This window comes from Oncorhynchus gorbuscha, linkage group LG19 (genome assembly GCF_021184085.1).
Source record: "Oncorhynchus gorbuscha isolate QuinsamMale2020 ecotype Even-year linkage group LG19, OgorEven_v1.0, whole genome shotgun sequence".
In the NCBI taxonomy this organism is placed as follows: domain Eukaryota; kingdom Metazoa; phylum Chordata; class Actinopteri; order Salmoniformes; family Salmonidae; genus Oncorhynchus; species Oncorhynchus gorbuscha.
The window spans coordinates 21,151,898-21,171,061 of NC_060191.1; the positions used below are offsets into that span (position 1 = coordinate 21,151,898).

A 19,164-nucleotide genomic window follows, 5' to 3' on the forward strand; every position below is an offset into this window, starting at 1 on the left:
TTAGTTCTGTTATACTCACAGACATGATTCAAACAATTGAGTGTTTTCTATCCAAATCTAATAATAATATGCATATATTATATTCCTGGCATGAGTAGCAGGAAGTTGAAATTGGGCATGCTATTTATCCAAAAGTGAAAATGCTGCCCCCTATACTTTAAGAAGTTAACATGCTATTGAACCCAGCATTTATCTCATGTTTAAAAAAAAAAAACATTTTTTAGATGTTATTGTCCAGCAGCCGAATGCATAATCCTAGTCATAGCTTTTGAGAATGGCGTCTTCCCTCTAATTGCATTTTGGAACATTCGCGTGTAGCCTACAGCCATGTGTGCACTGTTGAGCTTTATAATATGAAAATATAAAACTCATCAACATGTTTTAAGCTAAACGATCCGATCTGTCCTCCCAGAACTGTTCCCAGAGCCCGTTTTGAACCAAATACACTTTTTATTGCCTCCAATTTCAATCCCTGGAGGGACTTATTCTATAAAGGCATAAAAAGTATTTGATTGTAATGTTGCAATATTTTATAGGCTACCAAGGGTGGCCAACCGTCCTTCAGGAGAGCCTTTAAAAGGGTTGTTGTATTTTGAGACCGGCTGGAATATGCAAAGAAGCCAATTGACGGAGTGTAGCCTCCATTTTTGTCTGATTCTCTATGTTAAAAAATATAGTAACGCATTTCATTTTGTGAAGTGCTTCCTTGCATCTTGCACTGATGTAAAAATGGTGCTACTTGTCCTATGGATGACTGATTTTTGTATCTAAAATAGTTCATGTCAGGCCCTTATATGGGTCTCGCCCCCCACCGGTGGCCGCCAAAGTTTCCTGGTGGGTCACAGGACTTTCCTTGATTTGAGGGGAAAAACATGTTTTAAATTATGAATCATTGTAGATCGGTTTATACAATTTACATCTCTGCAACGCTTTAGGCTAGAAACAAACGTTTTTTGTCTTTGGTTTGTGTCTGATGTTCAGAAGCTGAGCTACGACCTAAAGTCGGAGTGTATACATTTTTTAAAAACTTTCCTTGTGAAGTCATCTTATACAATGTGCGACTCTGTCGCAATCAGTTGATCAATTCACTTTCTGTAAAATAATATGTATAATTAAATTGAGGGTTCATATAAAATATATTTGGTAGCGGAATAACATTTGGGGAAAACTTGTCGAGACTTTTTTTTCTTTATTATTAGGATCATCATTAAATGGCCTACCTAAAATATGTAATGAGTCTTGTTAAACTACATGGAATTGCAGGAATTGAGCTTAAAAATCCTAGGTCCCTCAAATTAAACAAAATCAAGATGGTGGATTTAATATAGGCTATCTTAATAAACAATAATAAAATGGACGGGGGACATTTTTTTATAATGTGAAAAGATAATAAAAAATAACTGGATTAAAGGACTCAAACCTCTTGATAAAATAGCTGTGACAGTCAGTGTCTGAAGTTGCTTAGCTTCCTCACACACTAGTGTGTATCCATTGATTGCATCACTCAAATCACACTCTGTGTGGAGTGCATCGGGGCTTGACTGGAGCTAAATCAATCCATTTGAATTTGGGTAGCTTCAGGGGCTCTATCGACGTCCTGTTGCTGCAGCAGTTCTCTTCTGACTGCCTGTCTCTGTTTTGTAAAGCCTGTCTGATTGGTAACCCAGCTTGGCCCTTTGTCATTCTGCTTTCCTAAAGCTCAGTATTTGATCACGCAAGGGCTGTATGTTTGTTATGAAATAAGAAGTGGTTGGTGTATTGCAGTGTTTCCCAACCTCTCCTCGGTACCCAAAGAGGTGCACGCTTTGGTTTTTGCCCTAGCACTACACGTCTGATTCAACTAATCATCAAGCTTTGATTATTTGAATCAACTGTGTAGTGCTAGGGCAAAAAGCTAAACGTGCACCTCTTTGGGTCCCAAGGACAGAGGTTGGGAAACACTGGTGTAGTGCAAATGGCCCAATTCACTGGGGTTGGTAATTACTTAGTCTTAGAACGCTCACGTTACTTAGTCTTACATGGAACACTCACATTCACATGTGAATTTATCACTGTAATCAATGTTTTTGAAGTAGCTGTGAACTAATTGAAATGGGAAATCTGAATAGAAAAGAACCAGGCCCAGATAATTACTACAACAGGTGTGCCTTTTGTGTGAGGCACCCAGTGAGGAAACCATCAGGGTTTTGGAGCTGCTTCTGTGTTTACTGTTTTTGTTAGTTCACTTTTGAATTGCAATTTCTTTCACCCGGGATGAGCTACTGAATAATAGGGACATATTACCAGCTGTTTTTTGTCCTGAGATTCTGTCCTCATCTGACAATATACTGCTGAAAACCAGAGACCACGAGTCGGATTTCTAACTTAGGCTATGCGACTGTGCGTCGGAGAACGAGGGAGAGAAACGCCGGGGAGAAGGCGAGGTCGCCGTGCCCTGCTCCCAAGGTCATTTCCTCTCCAATATGTGTTTACTCGCCTCAATCGATGAGCTACAACTTCTGATTAGAACAAAAAAGGACTTCTCTGTCATTTCTGTTTCACTGAATCTTGGCTAAATGACGACACACAGCTGCTGTGGATATACCAGGCTTCCAGCTATACCGGGCTGATGGTGTACCAGAGCTGTGCAAAACATCTTATGGTGGTGCTGTATGTTTTTTACGTCAAACAACATTTGTGCAATCATTTCACTTTACTGGCGAAATCTTGATCTCCTGACTTGATCTTCTGACTTCCTGAATTATTTTCATCAATTGCCATCCGTTTTATTTCACCATGTCCCCGCCCCCCTTGTTTTGGGGTTCCGTCATCCCCCCCAGGTAATTGTCATGTATAGGGACTTTTTAACAGGACATTCTACTCCAAAATGAATGAAAATAAAATGATGCTGACACATCTGAAATTATAATTTCCACCTCTAGAAATGATTCAAATTTTTGTTGTTAGAATTATTTGAACATATTGGACCATGCATATAGCCTATGCATGGTCCATATGATCAGGTATGCTAATTGCTAGAAGTATTACCACCTGGAGTTGAGCTGTTGTGGTGACTGTATTACCACCACACCGGCGGTCACGAAGGCAGTCAAATTCCATGGAATTAGTCTTCTTTAAGCTCTCATGCTGCTGATGGTCATTAGTAGCCTACCAAACTTGCTGACTGCCTGGTACTCAGCACTCGTTTGTCCCTCTAATCACTCTGACATCAATGCAAATGTAATCGAAAATCTAATAATGAGCTCATGTTGCGCATAATTTCTATAGGCTATACAATTGCGTGTGAAAACAGAGTGATTGCCTCTACTAAAAAGAGGAGTATCTTATCAGCTTTCTATAGGCTAGGCCTACTTTTTCTCCCTTTTTTTCTCAACTTTCCTAATATTAAGAACAATGTTTATCTTTACAACAGGAGTATAGCCTACCTGGCTGGCATGAAAATGAACCACGGGTAAAGTGTCCTCCATTCCCTATTTAAGTGCATAGATGACATGTATTTTTCCCACTACCCCTGATTCGAAAACGGGTGTGTGATTTAATGGCCCATTGTAAATCAAAACACATTTCACACATTATTTAGTATATGTAAAGACAAGATTACATCAAGAATAATCTGATGGGTGACAATATGAATGACATATAACTTGTGAATAATGCCCAGCATAAGGCAAGAAACTGCCTTTTTTTTGCGACTTTGTTGAATCATAGTTGCACACCTCATAGTATAGTCCATAGGCCTATATGTTTAATAAGGTTTGTATCACTAAAGTGGGCAAATAACTTCTTAAAATTAAGCACATTAATCCGCTTTACAAAGGGTGTGGAACCTAACTGGCATACATAAGCAGTGCGTGAGTTTCAAGTTTAGGGAAGATCATTTTCACCATAAAAATGCACCTTTTATTAAAAAAAAGTATTACATGCATACTCACATTTGCGGTGACTTTATAATGCTGTTTTCCCGCTAATGGAACATTCATGCCTTGTGCACATTTCTGCTCTTATAATATGAAGAAATAAACTATTTGGCTATCAACATTTTAAGCTAAATGTTCTGATCTGTTATATCAGCCACATCTACTGCAAAGATAGCCTGCAGAGTTCTGTCCTACTATCCAGGTCTGTACCCAAACAATTTGAACTTCTACTTTTAAAAATCCACCTCTATAAAAACAAGCCTCTCACCGTTGCCGCCTGCTATAGACCACCCTCTGCCCCCAGCTGTGCTCTGGACACCATATGTGAACTGATTGCCCCCCATCTATCTTCAGAGCTCGTGCTGCTGGGCGACCTAAACTGGAACATGCTTAACACCCCAGCCATCCTACAATCTAAGCTTGATGCCCTCAATCTTACACAAATTATCAATGAACGCACCAGGTACCTCTCCAAAGCTGTAAACACGGGCACCCTCATAGATATCATCCTAACCAACTTGCCCTCTAAATACACCTCTGCTGTCTTCAACCAAGATCTCAGCAATCAGTGCCTCATTGCCTGCATCCGTAATGGGCCAGCGGTCAAACGACCTCCACTCATCACTGTCAAACTCTCCCTGAAACACTTCAGTGAGCAGGCCTTTCTAATCGACCTGGCCGGGGTATCCTGGAATGATATTGATCTCATCCCGTCAGTGGTTTAAAAAAAAAAAAGCCTTCCTAACCATCTTAAATAAGCATGCCCCATTTCAAGAAATTTAGAACCAGGAACAGATCTAGCCCTTGGTTCTCCCCAGACCTGACTGCCCTTAACCAACACAAAAACATCCTATGGCGTTCTGCAATAGCATTGAACAGCCCCCGTGATATGCAGCTTTTCAGGGAAGCTAGAAACCATTATACACAGGCAGTTAGAAAAGCCAAGGCTAGCTTTTTCAAGCAGAAATTTGCTTCCTGCAACACTAACTCAAAAAAGTTCTGGGACACTGTAAAGTCCATGGAGAATAAGAACACCTCCGCCCAGCTGCCCACTGCACTGAAGATAGGAAACACTGTCACCACTGATAAATCCACTATAATTGAGAATTTCAATAAGCATTTTCTACGGCTGGCCATGCTTTCCACCTGGCTACCCCTAACCCGGTCAACAGCACTGCACCCCCCACAGCAACTCGCCCAAGCCTTCCCCATTTCTCCTTCTCCCAAATCCAGTTAGCTGATGTTCTGAAAAAGCGGCAAAATCTGGACCTCTACAAATCAGCCGGGCTAAACAATCTGGACCCTTTCTAAAATTATCTGCCAAAATTGTTGCCACCCCTATTACTAGCCCGTTCAACCTCTCTTTCGTGTCGTATGAGATTCCCAAAGATTGGAAAGCAGCTGCGGTCATCCCCCTCTTCAAAGGGGGGGACACACTCTTGACCCAAACTGCTACAGACCTGTACCTATCCTACCCTGCCTTTCTAAGGTCTTCGAAAGCCAAGTCGACAAACAGATTACCGACCATTTCCAATCTCACCATACCGTCTCTGCTATGCAATCTGGTTTCAGAGCTGGTCATGGGTGCATCTCAGCCACGCTCAAGGTCCTAAACGATCTCTTAACCGCCATCGATAACAAACATCACTGTGCAGCCGTAGGCTTTCGACTCTGTCAATCACCACATCCTCATCGGCAGACTCGACAGCCTTGGTTTCTCAAAAGATTCCCTCACCTGGTTCACCAACTACTTCTCTGATAGAGTTCAGTGTGGCAAATCGGAGGGCCTGTTGTCCGGACCTCTGGCAGTCTCTATGGGGGTGCCACAGGGTTCAATTCTTGGATCGACTCTCTTCTCTGTATACATCAATGATGTCGCTCTTGCTGCTGGTGAGTCTCTGATCCACCTCTACGCAGACGACACCAAACTGTATACTTCTCACCCTTCTTTGGACACTGTGTTAACAACCCTCCAGGCAAGCTTCAATGCCATACAACTCTCCTTTCGTGGCCTCCAATTGCTCTTAAATACAAGTAAAACTAAATGCATGCTCTTCAACCGATCGCTGCCTGCACCTGCCCGACTGTCCAACATCACTACTCTGGACGGCTCTGACTTGGAATACGTGGACAACTACAAATACATAGGTGTCTGGTTAGACTGTAAACTCTCCTTCCAGACTAACATTAAGAATTTCCAATCCAAAATTAAATCTAGAATTGGCTTCCTATTTCGCAACAAAGCATCCTTCACTCATGCTGTCAAACATACCCTTGTAAAACTGACCATCCTACCAATCTTCGACTTCGGCGATGTCATTTACAAAATAGCTTCCAATACCATTGGATGCAGTCTATCACAGTGCCATCTGTTTTGTCACCAAAGCCCCATATACTACCCACCATTGCGACCTGTACACTCGTTGGCTGGCCCTCGCTTCATACTCGTCGCCAAACCCACTGGCTCCATGTCATCTACAAGACCCTGCTCGGTAAAGTCCCCTGTAGCACGTGCTCCAGCAGGTATATCTCTCTGGTCACCCCCAAAACCAATTCTTTCTTTGGCCGCCTCTCCTTCCAGTTCTCTGCTGCCAATGACTGGAACAAACTACAAAAATCTCTGAAACTGGAAACACTTATCTCCCTCACTAGTTTTAAGCACCAGCTGTCAGAGCAGCTCACAAATTACTGCACCTGTACATAGCCCACCTATAATTTAGCCCAAACAACTACCTCTTTCCACTACTGTATTTATTTTATTTATTTATTTTGCACCTTTGCACCCCATTATTTTTATTTCTACCTTGCACATTCTTCCACTGCAAATCTACCATTCCAGTGTTTTACTTGCTATATTGTATTCACTTTGCCACCATGGCCTTTTTTTGCCTTTACCTCCCTTATCTCACCTCATTTGCTCACATCGTATATAGACTTGTTTATACTGTATTATTGACTGTATGTTTGTTTTACTCCATGTGTAACTCTGTGTTGTCGTATGTGTCAAACTCCTTTGCTTTATCTTGGTCAGGTCGCAATTGTAAATGAGAACTTGTTCTCAACTTGCCTACCTGGTTAAATAAAGGTGAAAACAAAAGGTTACAGCCTTATCCTAAAATGTATTACATAGGTTTTCCCCCCCCTCATGAATCTACTCACAATACCCCATAATAAAGCAAAAACAGGTTTTTAGAAAATGTTGCTAATTGAACTATCACATTTACATAAGTTTTCAGACTCTTTAATCAGTACTTTGTTGAAACACCTTTTGGCAGTGATTACAGCCTCGGGTTTTCTTGGGTATGACGCTACAAGCTTGACACATGTATTTGAGGAGTTTCTCCCAATCTTCTCTGCAGATCCTCTCCAAGCTTTGTCAGGTTGAATTGGGGAGTGTCGCTGCACAGGTATTTTCAGGCCTCCAGAGAAGTTTGTTCGGGTTCAAGTCCGGGCTCCGGCTGGGCCACTCAAGGACATTCAGAAACTTGTCCTGAAGCCACTACTGCGTTGTCTTGGTTGTGTGCTTAGGGTCTTTGTCCTGTTGGAAGGTGAACCTTTGCCCCAGTCTGAGGTCCTGAGCGCTGTGGAGCAGCGGCGACTCCTAGCCTATTAATGCATCTAAATGACCCTTTTATATAGTAAAACCTAAGCCAGCATGGCTGACTCCTAATGGCTGTTTTCAGATGTGCTCTGTGGATGTGAATGAACCCTGGTGTTTGAAGGGTGAGAGTGGTAGATGAGGTCACAGAGTGGGGGGCACGAGCCTTCTCCACGTTGTTTTTCGGGGTGGGGGGAAAGTTCAGTCTGGGCTCAGGTATCAAAGCCAATGCTCTTTTACCTTTTGAACGTTTATGGTATTGAGACGAGTGCCTGATCAGGGACAAAATGATGAGCAATATCCCCTTTTTATGCTATAATAAGATTTAAGATGACATATTTAGCTGCCAACCTACCTGCACTTCTGGAGTTTAGTGCTGTTGAATGTGCCTTGGTAACATTATCATTTGAATGTTTAAAGCGTTTTATAAAGTCAAATGTCGGTGTTGATGATTCTATAGTATTTAGCCTAGAATAGATGTAGACTAATATTGATGATCACCTTATGCAGCAGTTGTGGTTGGTCTCTTGCTGAAGACTGCTAGCTCTATACAATGCATTTGGTCTGGACTGTAATGAGTCCCCTGTGAATTCTTCAGATGTACAGACAGTCCTGAACTGCTCATTGAACCAGTAAAGGGGGTTTCAGACTATTAGGGAATTCAGAATCCTACGGGAGTTTTTGGCAGCTGAACACACGCAAATGTAATGCAGGGAGACAAAAATACTCTCCATCTCCCCATGCAACACTAAGCCCTGCACAGGTTTAGCTAGGCCTATGTTATTACATTTATCGAACATCATGTCTCTGTGGTTTTACTTTTCCCAGAAATACCCAATTGATATCTATGTACAAAATGACAGGAACTCCAGGTGTAGACCTTTGCAGAATCTGACCTGCCCATGTATTAGGCCTATACATTTGCAAAGGAAATTAGGACATCCAGTATCTGGAAATAAAGGGAGAATTTCAATATAATTTCTCATACACTGGTGAGGTTGGCGTCTGCATTTTATGACCTACTTGGATTCCGCAAATTGTCCAACACACAAGAGTGAGTCAGGTGTGGACCTCTCAGCATGGTTGCTTTGCCAACGCAGGCCTACGCGTGATGATAATTGGGCCTGTGTTATTCTTAATTACTACAGCACCTCAGGTCAGCAAGACTCCTGGGATTTTCTGGATACAGCATCATCGTAGAATAACAAAACAATGAGATTTTGTGTTGCTTCAGAAATTGGACATTTTAATATCCAGTTAGAATCTATTAATGGATTGTGGACCAGTATGCTGGTAATGAAGCAAAAAAGTAAGAATCTCTGCTGAGCAAGTAGGCTAAATTGAAACATTGGAGATTGTATGGTTGTCGTTATCATCCCCAAAAAGTATGTTCTTGAGGATTCTTTTTCCTTTTAGAATCAAGAAATGTTTCACTTTCAGGATAATTTTGAGTCTTATTGAAATCATATGTAAGTAACTAAGAAACACCCTGCTGACTTTGGCCATTACATAAGACACAGAATTGTATTTTCAGGAAATAACCACAGTTGGGGGGGGGGGGGGGGGGGTTCTGTGGTATCGTTTTCTTGCTTGGGGAGCTGAAGCCAGTCCTCACTGAGCACAAGAGGAAATCCTGATTAGCAGCCACGCCTAAAGGCCAACACAAATTAAAACTCCTTCCAAAGACAAAGTCAAGATTCTTGTCCAGATCACACGGATTATCTTCAGTCATGTATTTGGGCTTTTTCCAAGCCTCAGGAAAGCTCCTCCAGTAGCAGTTCTGTCAGGAGTGATGTACTTATTTTTAATTCTTTACTTTTCGATTAGATCCTTCCTCACAGCACAGAGATGCATGTGAAACTCTGGTTAGGCTCTGCATGGGGTAAAAGTGAAGTGGTGGGGCCCTGAGATTGATTAGTACTCATTAAAGTACAGCCTGCCTTTTCTTCAATTACACCACAGAGCAAGGGTGAGAAAGTGTTCGATCAACACGGCCAGAGTCCTGTCACCAGATGTGACGTGTTGATACAAGAGATGAATTTGTCTCTAGAAGGCCATGTATTCCTTGAAGTCAGTTTTCATGGCTTCATGCTGCCAAACCCTGAAGAATGTCATGGTTGAGACTTTCACCTGCATTTGTAGACCAGGTTAAATCTAACTCATAAATTCCACATAGACTTTGCCAGCTGATAAGCTTGACTTTTAAGGTTTTGCAGATGTAAAGGCCCTGAGGTATCAAAGCTATTATGTTTCTAACCATTTATGACAACCAGGCTAGCCATGATTTATGAGTATGATCCTAGTTGCCAAGAGCAAAAACGACCACTTTTCCTTTCCTTCTCAAAATATGTCTTGGGGCTCCAAAGTGGCGCAGCAGTCTAAGACACTGCATCTCAGTGGTAGAGGCCTCATTACAGACCCTGGTTCGATTCCAGGCTGTATCACAACCGGCCAGAATTGGGAGTCCCATAGGGCAGCGGACAATTGGCCCAGCGTCGTCAGGGTTTGGCCGGGGTAGGTCATTGTAAATAAGAATTTGTTCTTAACTGACTTTCCTAGTTAAATAAAGGCTTTTCGTGGAAATGCCAAAATAATTGAAGGCACGAGTAACATTTGAGTTTGTTCATGTAGAGACAATGTTTCTCCTAGCTAGGGCTGGGAATTGCCAGGGACCTCATGATTTAGATATTATCACAATACTTAGGTGCCGATGTGTTGCGATTCTATGTATCACATTTTTTTTTATGTCTTGCGATTCGATACTGTGATTTTATTGTGATTTGATGTTTCAAACACATTGTTCACTACATGTCTGCTGCAGAGGGACAGTAGAAAGCCATGAGAGGTAAAAGTACACAAAACATGTTGGCTCACCATTTAAAACAATGAAAAAGATGTGGAACTAGTTATAGGATGATATACCAGAGTTTTGGGGCAAGTACACCTGACTAGCGATCGCTGACGTTACAAATCGGTACTTGGAGTCAATATAAAATCGCAAAATATTGTGATAATCTACTGTATTGTTTTTTCCTTAACCACAGCATACGCTTGTGGAAGAGTTTGTTTAAATCTAATGCAGTGTTGGCCAATATTTTTATTGCGCTCCTCAATCTAGAATTTGGTGTTTGAAACCAATAGTGATGCAACAGTCCATTTTTTTTTACGCACAGAGCCAAGCCACATTTATAATGACTGGACAATTTATTATTATTTTTTTAAACGTTCAACTCATTTCTCTGTGACTGGCTTTGTTAAAACAGCTACGATGAGTTGTTATGCAATGTATAACGTGTAAAGATGTGCTAAGGTGTAACGTGTAAAGATGTGCTAATGTGTAGGTTGTAAAGATGTGCTAATGTGTAACGTGTAAAGATGTGCTAAGGTGTAACGTGTAAAGATGTGCTAAGGTGTAACGTGTAAAGATGTGCTAAGGTGTAACGTGTAAAGATGTGCTAAGGTGTAACGTGTAAAGATGTGCTAAGGTGTAACGTGTAAAGATGTGCTAAGGTGTAACGTGTACAGATGTGCTAAGGTGTAACGTGTACAGATGTGCTAAGGTGTAACGTGTACAGATGTGCTAAGGTGTAACGTGTACAGATGTGCTAAGGTGTAACGTGTACAGATGTGCTAAGGTGTAACGTGTAAAGATGTGCTAAGGTGTAACGTGTAAAGATGTGCTAATGTGTAGGTTGTAAACAAAGATGTCTGGTCTTGTAGATAAAGGAAATCAGCACGAGTGGGGGTTACAGTGAAGTTTAGACCTCTGCCAATAATGGTGTTAAACCAAATAGCTCACCAGCAGTTCTTCATCACAATCGCCACTTAATCATATGAAATACTGAAGCTTTCTCAAAGGTAGAAGATACATAGGCTACAATCTGTGGACCATACCACCCAAACATGCTTACAATGGTTTACGTTTTGGAATCCGGTCATATAATTGAGATGTAGGCCTATAGAGTGTATTGGAGGATCATTTCATTTCTGAACATGTCTCCCAGCACTGTTTTGAACATGAAATCCTCTGAGTTGCACCTTTTTAACCCTCTGTGTACACCTGCAGACTATAGAATGAAAGAAAAGCTCTAGCCCTGCCTACAGAGAGGCTTGTCTGTCTTTTTAAAACTGCATTCATGGCTTAATGTGGCCTTCCCTTTTGTCTCATTTCAACCTCAAGTATGAGAATGAGGGGCAGGAAGTAGCCAACTAGAATAGATAAAATGTCAGGATGCTGATGCTATTCTTTCACCAGGATGAGGAACCACAGCATCAGACGGGTCAACACGTTCATATACCGTACTAAAGAAAATATGTGACCTTGCCTACTATTGTTTGTAGGCTATGAAGTCTGTAGTGTACTCACAGCCTGTGATTCTTATTAAGCTAAATCTTATAGCATAATAGAATTGGTCTCCAAACCTCAAGTGTTACAACAAAATCAACTGAAACTCTAGGCTATGCAACTGTTTTGACAAAAATTGTATTATAGTTTTTTTCATCAGCAAAGCATGTTAGAATTTTCACTCAAACTAGCTTGCCATTCACCATGGTTGATAGGAATACATTGTAAAAAATAAATAAAAATCTAAATGCAACATCCAACAATTTTAAAAGATTTTGTTGAGTTACACTTCATATAAGGAAATTCATTAGGCCCTAATCTATGGATTTCACATGACTGGAAAGATAGATATGCGTCTGTTGGTCACAGACACCTTAAAAAAAGACAAGGGTGTGGATCAGAAAACTAGTCAGTATCTGGTGTGACCACCATTTGCATCACAACGTGGCAAATCTCCTTTGCATAGAGTTGATCAGACTTGATTGTGGAATGTTGTCCCACTCTTCAATGGCTGTGCAAAGTTGTTGGAAATTGGCGTAAACTGGAACACACTGTCGTACACGTCTATCCAGAGCATCCCACACATGCTCAATGGGTGACGTGTGATGAGTATGCAGGCCACGGAAGAACTTGGATATTTCAGCTTCCAGGCATTGTGTACAGATCCTTGTGACAGTGCTGTGCATTACAACGCTGAAACATGAGGTGATGATGGCGGACGAATGGCACAACAATGGGCCTCAGGATCTCTTCACTGTATTTCTGTGCATTCAAATTACCATTGATAAAATCCGTAGCTTATGCCTGCCCATACCACAACCCAACGGCCAGCATGGGGCACTCTGTTCATAAAGTTGACATCAGCAAACTGCTCGCCACACAACGTCATACACTTGGTCTGCGGTTGTAAGGCCGGTTGGACGTACTGCCAAATTCTCTAAAACGACATTGGAGGCAATTTATGGTAGAGAAATTAACATGACATTCTCTGGCAACAGCTCTGGTGGACATTCCTGCAGTCAGCATGCCAATTGCACACTCCCTCAACTTGAGACGTCTGTGGCATTGTGTGACAAAACTGCACCTGTGTAATGATCATGCTGTTTAATCAGCTTCTTGATATGCCACACCTGGCAGGTGACTGGATTATCTTGGCAAAGGAGAAATGCTCACTGGGATATAAACAAATTTGTGCACAAAATCTGAGAGAAATAAGCTTGTGTGTATGGGAAATTTATGGGCTGTTTTATTTTAGCTCATGAAACATGGGACCAACACATGTTGTGTTTTATATGTTTTTATTTCCAAATATATTTGGTGGTGCTCATAGTCAATCATAAACTTTAATATTCAGCAGTTAATGTCTGTCATTCAATTCTTTCTACAACAAGGGTAGCCAGATTTTTCTTGACCCAAAGGTAATACATTTTCAATGGCCTTTGCCCTGGGGGAGAAGCACATAGACTTTCATGAGAGCCATTACTCTTTAGTAAGTGCACACAAGCATGGGCAAGATCACATGGCAGGCCTTGGGACATTGAACGTCGCAGGCCATTCGATCAGGGATGGCAGTGCGCTGGTTGCAGGACGATGGGCGCTGAAGCCTTCCCCACATCTAAAGCTCCATATGCATGCTGTTTATTTCAGTATAAATAACTTACATGAGAACCAGCCGCACGCTTGTCTATGTATTTTGAATGCCCATTTTAAACTTCCAATTGGCCTTAAAAAAAAGGCATCCAAAATATTGGGTGAAAACAAATTGGAACCTCTTAGTAATGTCATTAATCTTTTCATGGAAATGGAATCTATTCATTCATAAGTCAGGCACTTTCAGCGTGCATTGAAGACTTCATCTGATGCTAGTCAATTGATGCAGAATTCATGTTTTATTTAGTTCAGCTTGAATCTGGATGAATGTGGAAAGGTTAAAAATAAAGGTGCTGGAACACAACAATGACACAGACTACTTGGGAAATGTCACGCACGTGGCCAATACACTACTAGATCTGTGTGGGCTGTATCCTTTTTAGGGGGGGACTCATTGGTTCACTCAGAATGCACTGTGACGGGCACCTTAAGTCGATCAACACAATTGTTCAAGGAGATTCTTCAAGGTAACGGTCCTCAGTTCTCAAGAAAAATAGAAGGGGTTGGGGGGAGTTAGGAAAGACGTATACACAAGATATGTCAACAAACAGTGTTCTTCACGTCACGTGACGCACCATATATGGTATGCTGCTCTCAACTTTGCTTTGACCTCTTTGTTAGCATCTCATCAAATCAGTTTATTGTATGCGTACACAATTTAGCAGATGTTATAGTGGGTTCAGTGAAATGCTTATGTTACTAGCGCCTAACAATGCAGTAAAATGTCAAATAAACCCCCCCAAAAAACAAACACGAGATATCAACAAATTTTGGAACAAACCTGAATAGCACTGTAACAGTAATCCAAATGCAATTTATATGTATGTACACTTGATTAATTTAAACAGGATATACTAAGAGTGATATGGACAGCAGTAGATACTGTATATTAGAGTGAGAAATTGTGAATTATGATGCATGAATTAACCCACTGAAACATGCACCTTTTAACAATTGTTTATGTTCCCTCTCAGCTGAGTTAGAGCTTTGCTAAAGTTATTTTAAGCTCTCTACAGCCTATAGTTTCAGTATGAAGCACTTATCCAAGGTCAAATATTTATAGACACTAGGATAGCTTGGCAACATTCCTTAGAGGATGTAATTCATCTTAACCTGGTGTGCTGCCTGTGCCCCATTAAAAAGACAGCTAGCTGACCGGTAGCCTTCAGGTGTCATGTGTAGCTTGTTGTTTATGTTGGCCAATCAAAGTGGCAAAGAGGCTCAACATGTAGAGAGTTCACTAATTCAATGCAAGATGGAATACAATTATGGAATTAACAGTTTGCAAAATGAGAAGGAGTAGGCTACAACGAGCAACCAACAGGTAGGATATTGTTGGAATGGGGTTGGGGAGAAAGCCCAGCATTTATCCTAGCTAACTATAGCTTCTCTAGGCTACTCCAGTCAAGACCGGTACTGTTGTATGGGATGATAAATAACATTGGAAATGCTGCACCTACGATAACATCTGCAAATGTGTGCACACAACCAATAAAAGGTTGTTTGAGCCTCTCCCTCGCGCAGCAGCAGTGCTCAGGTTAAAAACGTACACGTATTTAGAATTTCCCAAAAAATGACAAAAATTCACGATACTATTCATATAGTGAAATTATTTCAAATCCCCATCCCTACTGCCTAAGCCGAACTGATTATATCCCATATACTGGCCGCTTCCTCTTTGATTGGAGTGTGATTTGCTTCCCCAGAGTCAAGAATTTAACTGCACGCATTTCACAGAAATGTTTTAATTATTTAATTTTATTGAGCCGAGTTTAGTTCGATAGTTCTCTCCCTCTGGTCTCTGCGAGGTAGGGCTGAAAAGGAAACAGTGATGACCTCTAGACCATAAAGGCCTGCCATCACCAGCAGCAACATGGACAAAGAGAATTAGCAGGCTGCCATACCGCTGCATTATGCCCAATATTTGAACATTATGTTTTATACTTCACAATGTTCCTCGTGGTTATTTTCGTAGTTGCTATCTTTTTTTTTGTTGGTCCTTCTGAAACTAATAAATCATAACTGTACTTAATTAATACATAGTTACTCTGGGGTTAAGCCTGAGAGGTAAAATACTGTTTTAATAGAGATTAATTTAGGAAATCATTTTCTCCGTGAAAAGCAATGCTCACAATTTTAAATGTTTTTATTTCATTTTTACCTTTTATTTAACGAGACAAGTCAGTTAAGAACAAATTCTTATTTAAAATGACAACCCACTGTTTGCCGGTAGGCCAACTTGCTTGTTCAGGGGCAGAAGGACAGATTTTTTTTTTACCTTGTCAGCTTGGGGATTCGATCCAGCAACCTTTTGGTTACTTGCCCAACGCTCTAACAACTAGGCAACCAGCTGCCCCAAAATAATTGTAGTTAGAAGTCAAACACTGACATTAGGCAGCTCCAATCATCAAGGAATGCTAAGGAGTTAAACAGATTTCATAGCAAATAGCAGTGAAATAATCAACCCATTTCAATAGGCAGACACATGCGCAAATGCTTAGTCATAAAGAGTCAGGAATACTCCCACTTTTTGAGTTTGCTTGTAGTATATCTCATAAATTAAATATTTTGCTTCCAGCTCAGAGAAGTGATTTAAAGAGTATCAGGCTCCTCTTTTTACCTCTAAATCTAAAGTGATTTACTTATTTTCTACTTGTTTACAGAACAGGTATTCAGGTTTTTCCTTTTTTATCTTCCTCAGGATGGCTCGAGGCTGCGCAAAGAGAGGAAGAAGACGGTATCGTTCAGCAGCATGCCCACTGAGAAGAAGATCAGCAGTGCGAGCGACTGCATCAACGCCATGGTGGACGGCTCTGAACTGAAGAAGGTCCGCTCCAACTCCCGCGTGTACCACCGCTACTTCCTCCTGGACGCCGACATGCAGTCTCTAAGGTGGGAACCCTCCAAAAAAGAGTCAGAGAAAGCCAAAATTGATGTCAAGTTCATCAAAGAGGTGCGGACAGGGAAAAACACCGAAACGTTTAGGACCAACGGAATATATGATCAGATATCAGAGGACTGTGCCTTCTCCATCATCTATGGGGAGAACTATGAGTCTTTGGACTTGGTTGCAAACTCTGCCGATATGGCCAACATATGGGTGACCGGGCTTAGATACCTGATATCCTATGGGAAACACACACTGAATATGATTGAGAGCAACCAGAACAACATGCGCTCCTCCTGGCTTGGGGACCTCTTTGAGGAGGCTGATGCCAACAACAGCAAGCACATCAGTCTATGTGCTGCCGTGCAGCTAATTAAAAACCTAAACCCTGGACTCAAAAACATTAAGATTGAACTCAAGTTCAAGGAGTTTCACAAATCTAAAGATAAGGTGGGATGTGGTGTGACTAAGGAGGAGTTCATTGAAGTCTTTCATGACCTTTGCACAAGACCAGAAATGTATTTCCTTCTTGTCCAGTTCTCGAGCAACAAGGAATTTCTAGATACCAAGGACTTAACTATGTTTCTGGAGGCTGAGCAGGGTATGGCACAAGTAAGTGAAGACACCAGTCTGGAGGTCATTCAGAGTTATGAACCTTCCAAAGAGGGGCAACTCAAGGGCTGGCTCTCCCTTGATGGGTTTACCAATTATCTCATGTCGCCAGAGTGCCACATATTTGACCCGGAACAAAAAACAGTGTGTCAGGACATGAACCAGCCCTTGTCCCACTATTACATCAACGCTTCCCACAACACATACCTGATCGAGGATCAGTTTAGAGGCCCCTCTGACATTACAGGGTACATCCGTGCCCTCAAGATGGGCTGTCGAAGTGTAGAACTAGATGTCTGGGATGGACCAGATAATGAGCCTGTCATTTACACTGGCCACACAATGACCTCGCAGATAGTCTTCTGCAGTGTCTGTGACGTCATCAACAAATATGCCTTTGTTGCATCTGACTTTCCCCTGATATTGTGTCTGGAGAACCACTGCTCCTTAAAACAGCAGAGGGTCATGTTTCAGCAATTGAAAAAGATTCTTGGTGACAAGATTTACATGATTCCACCTTCACCTGAAGACAGCTACCTGCCCTCACCCTTTGACCTCAAGTGTAAGATCCTGCTGAAGGGGAAGAAGCTGGGCACAACCTGCATTAGCTCGGAGGGTGAAGTGACTGATGAGGATGAGGGGGCTGAGATGTCACAAAGAATGAACATTGAAGCCGACGAACAGCAGAGCATCCCACTGAAAAAGTTCCAGCTGTCCAAGGACCTCTCTGACCTGGTAACGTTGTGTAAATCGATTGCGTTCAAAGACTTCCCAACAGCTTTCCAAAGCCAGAAGCACTGGGAACTTTGCTCGTTCAATGAGGTCTTTGCCAGTCGCTGTGCCAATGACTTTCCAGGCGACTTTGTTAACTACAACAAGAAGTTATTGGCGAGAGTCTACCCCAGCCCAATGCGGATCGACTCTAGTAACATGAACCCTCAGGACTTCTGGAAGTGTGGTTGCCAGATCGTGGCAATGAACTACCAGACCCCCGGCCTGATGATGGACTTAAACATTGGCTGGTTCCGTCAGAATGGGAACTGTGGGTATGTGCTGCGACCAGCCATAATGAGGGAGCAGGTGTCATATTTCAGTGCCAACACTAAAGACTCAGTACCTGGTGTGTCTCCTCAGCTCTTGCACATAAAGATCATAAGTGGACAAAACTTCCCCAAACCCAAAGGCTCAGGCTCCAAAGGAGATGTTGTTGACCCTTATGTCTATGTGGAGATACATGGCATCCCTGCTGATTGTGCAGAGCAAAGGACTAAAACTGTCAATCAGAATGGGGAGAACCCACTGTTTGATGAAAGCTTTGAGTTTCAGATAAACCTACCTGAGTTGGCCATGGTGCGCTTCGTGGTGCTTGATGATGACTACATTGGCGACGAGTTCATCGGCCAGTACACAATCCCCTTCGAGTGTCTCCAGCCGGGATTCCGGCACATACCGTTACAATCGCTAACGGGGGAAGTCCTTCCCCACGCCTGGCTATTCGTCCATGTGGCCATCACCAACCGAAGGGGCGGGGGCAAGCCTCACAAGAGGGGACTCTCTGTGCGTAAGGGCAAGAGAAGTCGGGAGTACGCCACCATGAGAGTGCTGGTCATCAAGGCTGTGGACGACATCTTCAAGACAGCCATACTGCCACTGAGGGAAGCCACCGACCTCAGAGAAAACATGCAGGTAAGGGAGTGAACATTATTTGTAATAAGGGTTACATGGAGAAAATTGGACCTCTCTGAAATGAAAAATATATTTGACCTAAACGTAATTATTATTTAAGTGACCATCCCCTATACCCAAAATAGTGATTAAAACAAAGTGGATAGCAGAGAACATGTCTACTGTTTACCCTCACGTCTTGGACAGAACAGAGCATCGCATGGCAATGCAGGATTTCTTTATAGCGCACAGGGCTGAAGTCCAGAAAGTTGTGGGCTCACAGACCACCATGGACAACAGTAGAAGTGGAAAGATATCCTTTATAGTAAAAGCATTGCATGAATCTATTATTGTATTTGCAGGTCTGATTTTATTTTTATTTTTTATAGATGTCAGGCAATTCTACATAATCTTTTTTAATATGACACAAATGACCAAAATTACAGGCTAAGAATGGACTGAGCGATTGCTTATGTGTTAATTTGATCAT

The 19,164-nt window shown here is 41.9% G+C and overlaps 1 protein-coding gene across 1 annotated transcript in view; it reads left to right on the forward strand.

Annotated features, from left to right (window-relative positions):
* The window catches only part of LOC124005117 (inactive phospholipase C-like protein 2), a 60,966-nt gene that overhangs the window by 20,539 nt on the left and 21,263 nt on the right, over nucleotides 1-19,164 (forward strand). Inside the window, exon 5 of the mRNA XM_046314063.1 lies at nucleotides 16,212-18,695. Within this exon, the coding sequence (XP_046170019.1) occupies nucleotides 16,212-18,695 (2,484 nt within the window). The remainder of the gene's footprint in view (nucleotides 1-16,211; nucleotides 18,696-19,164) is intronic.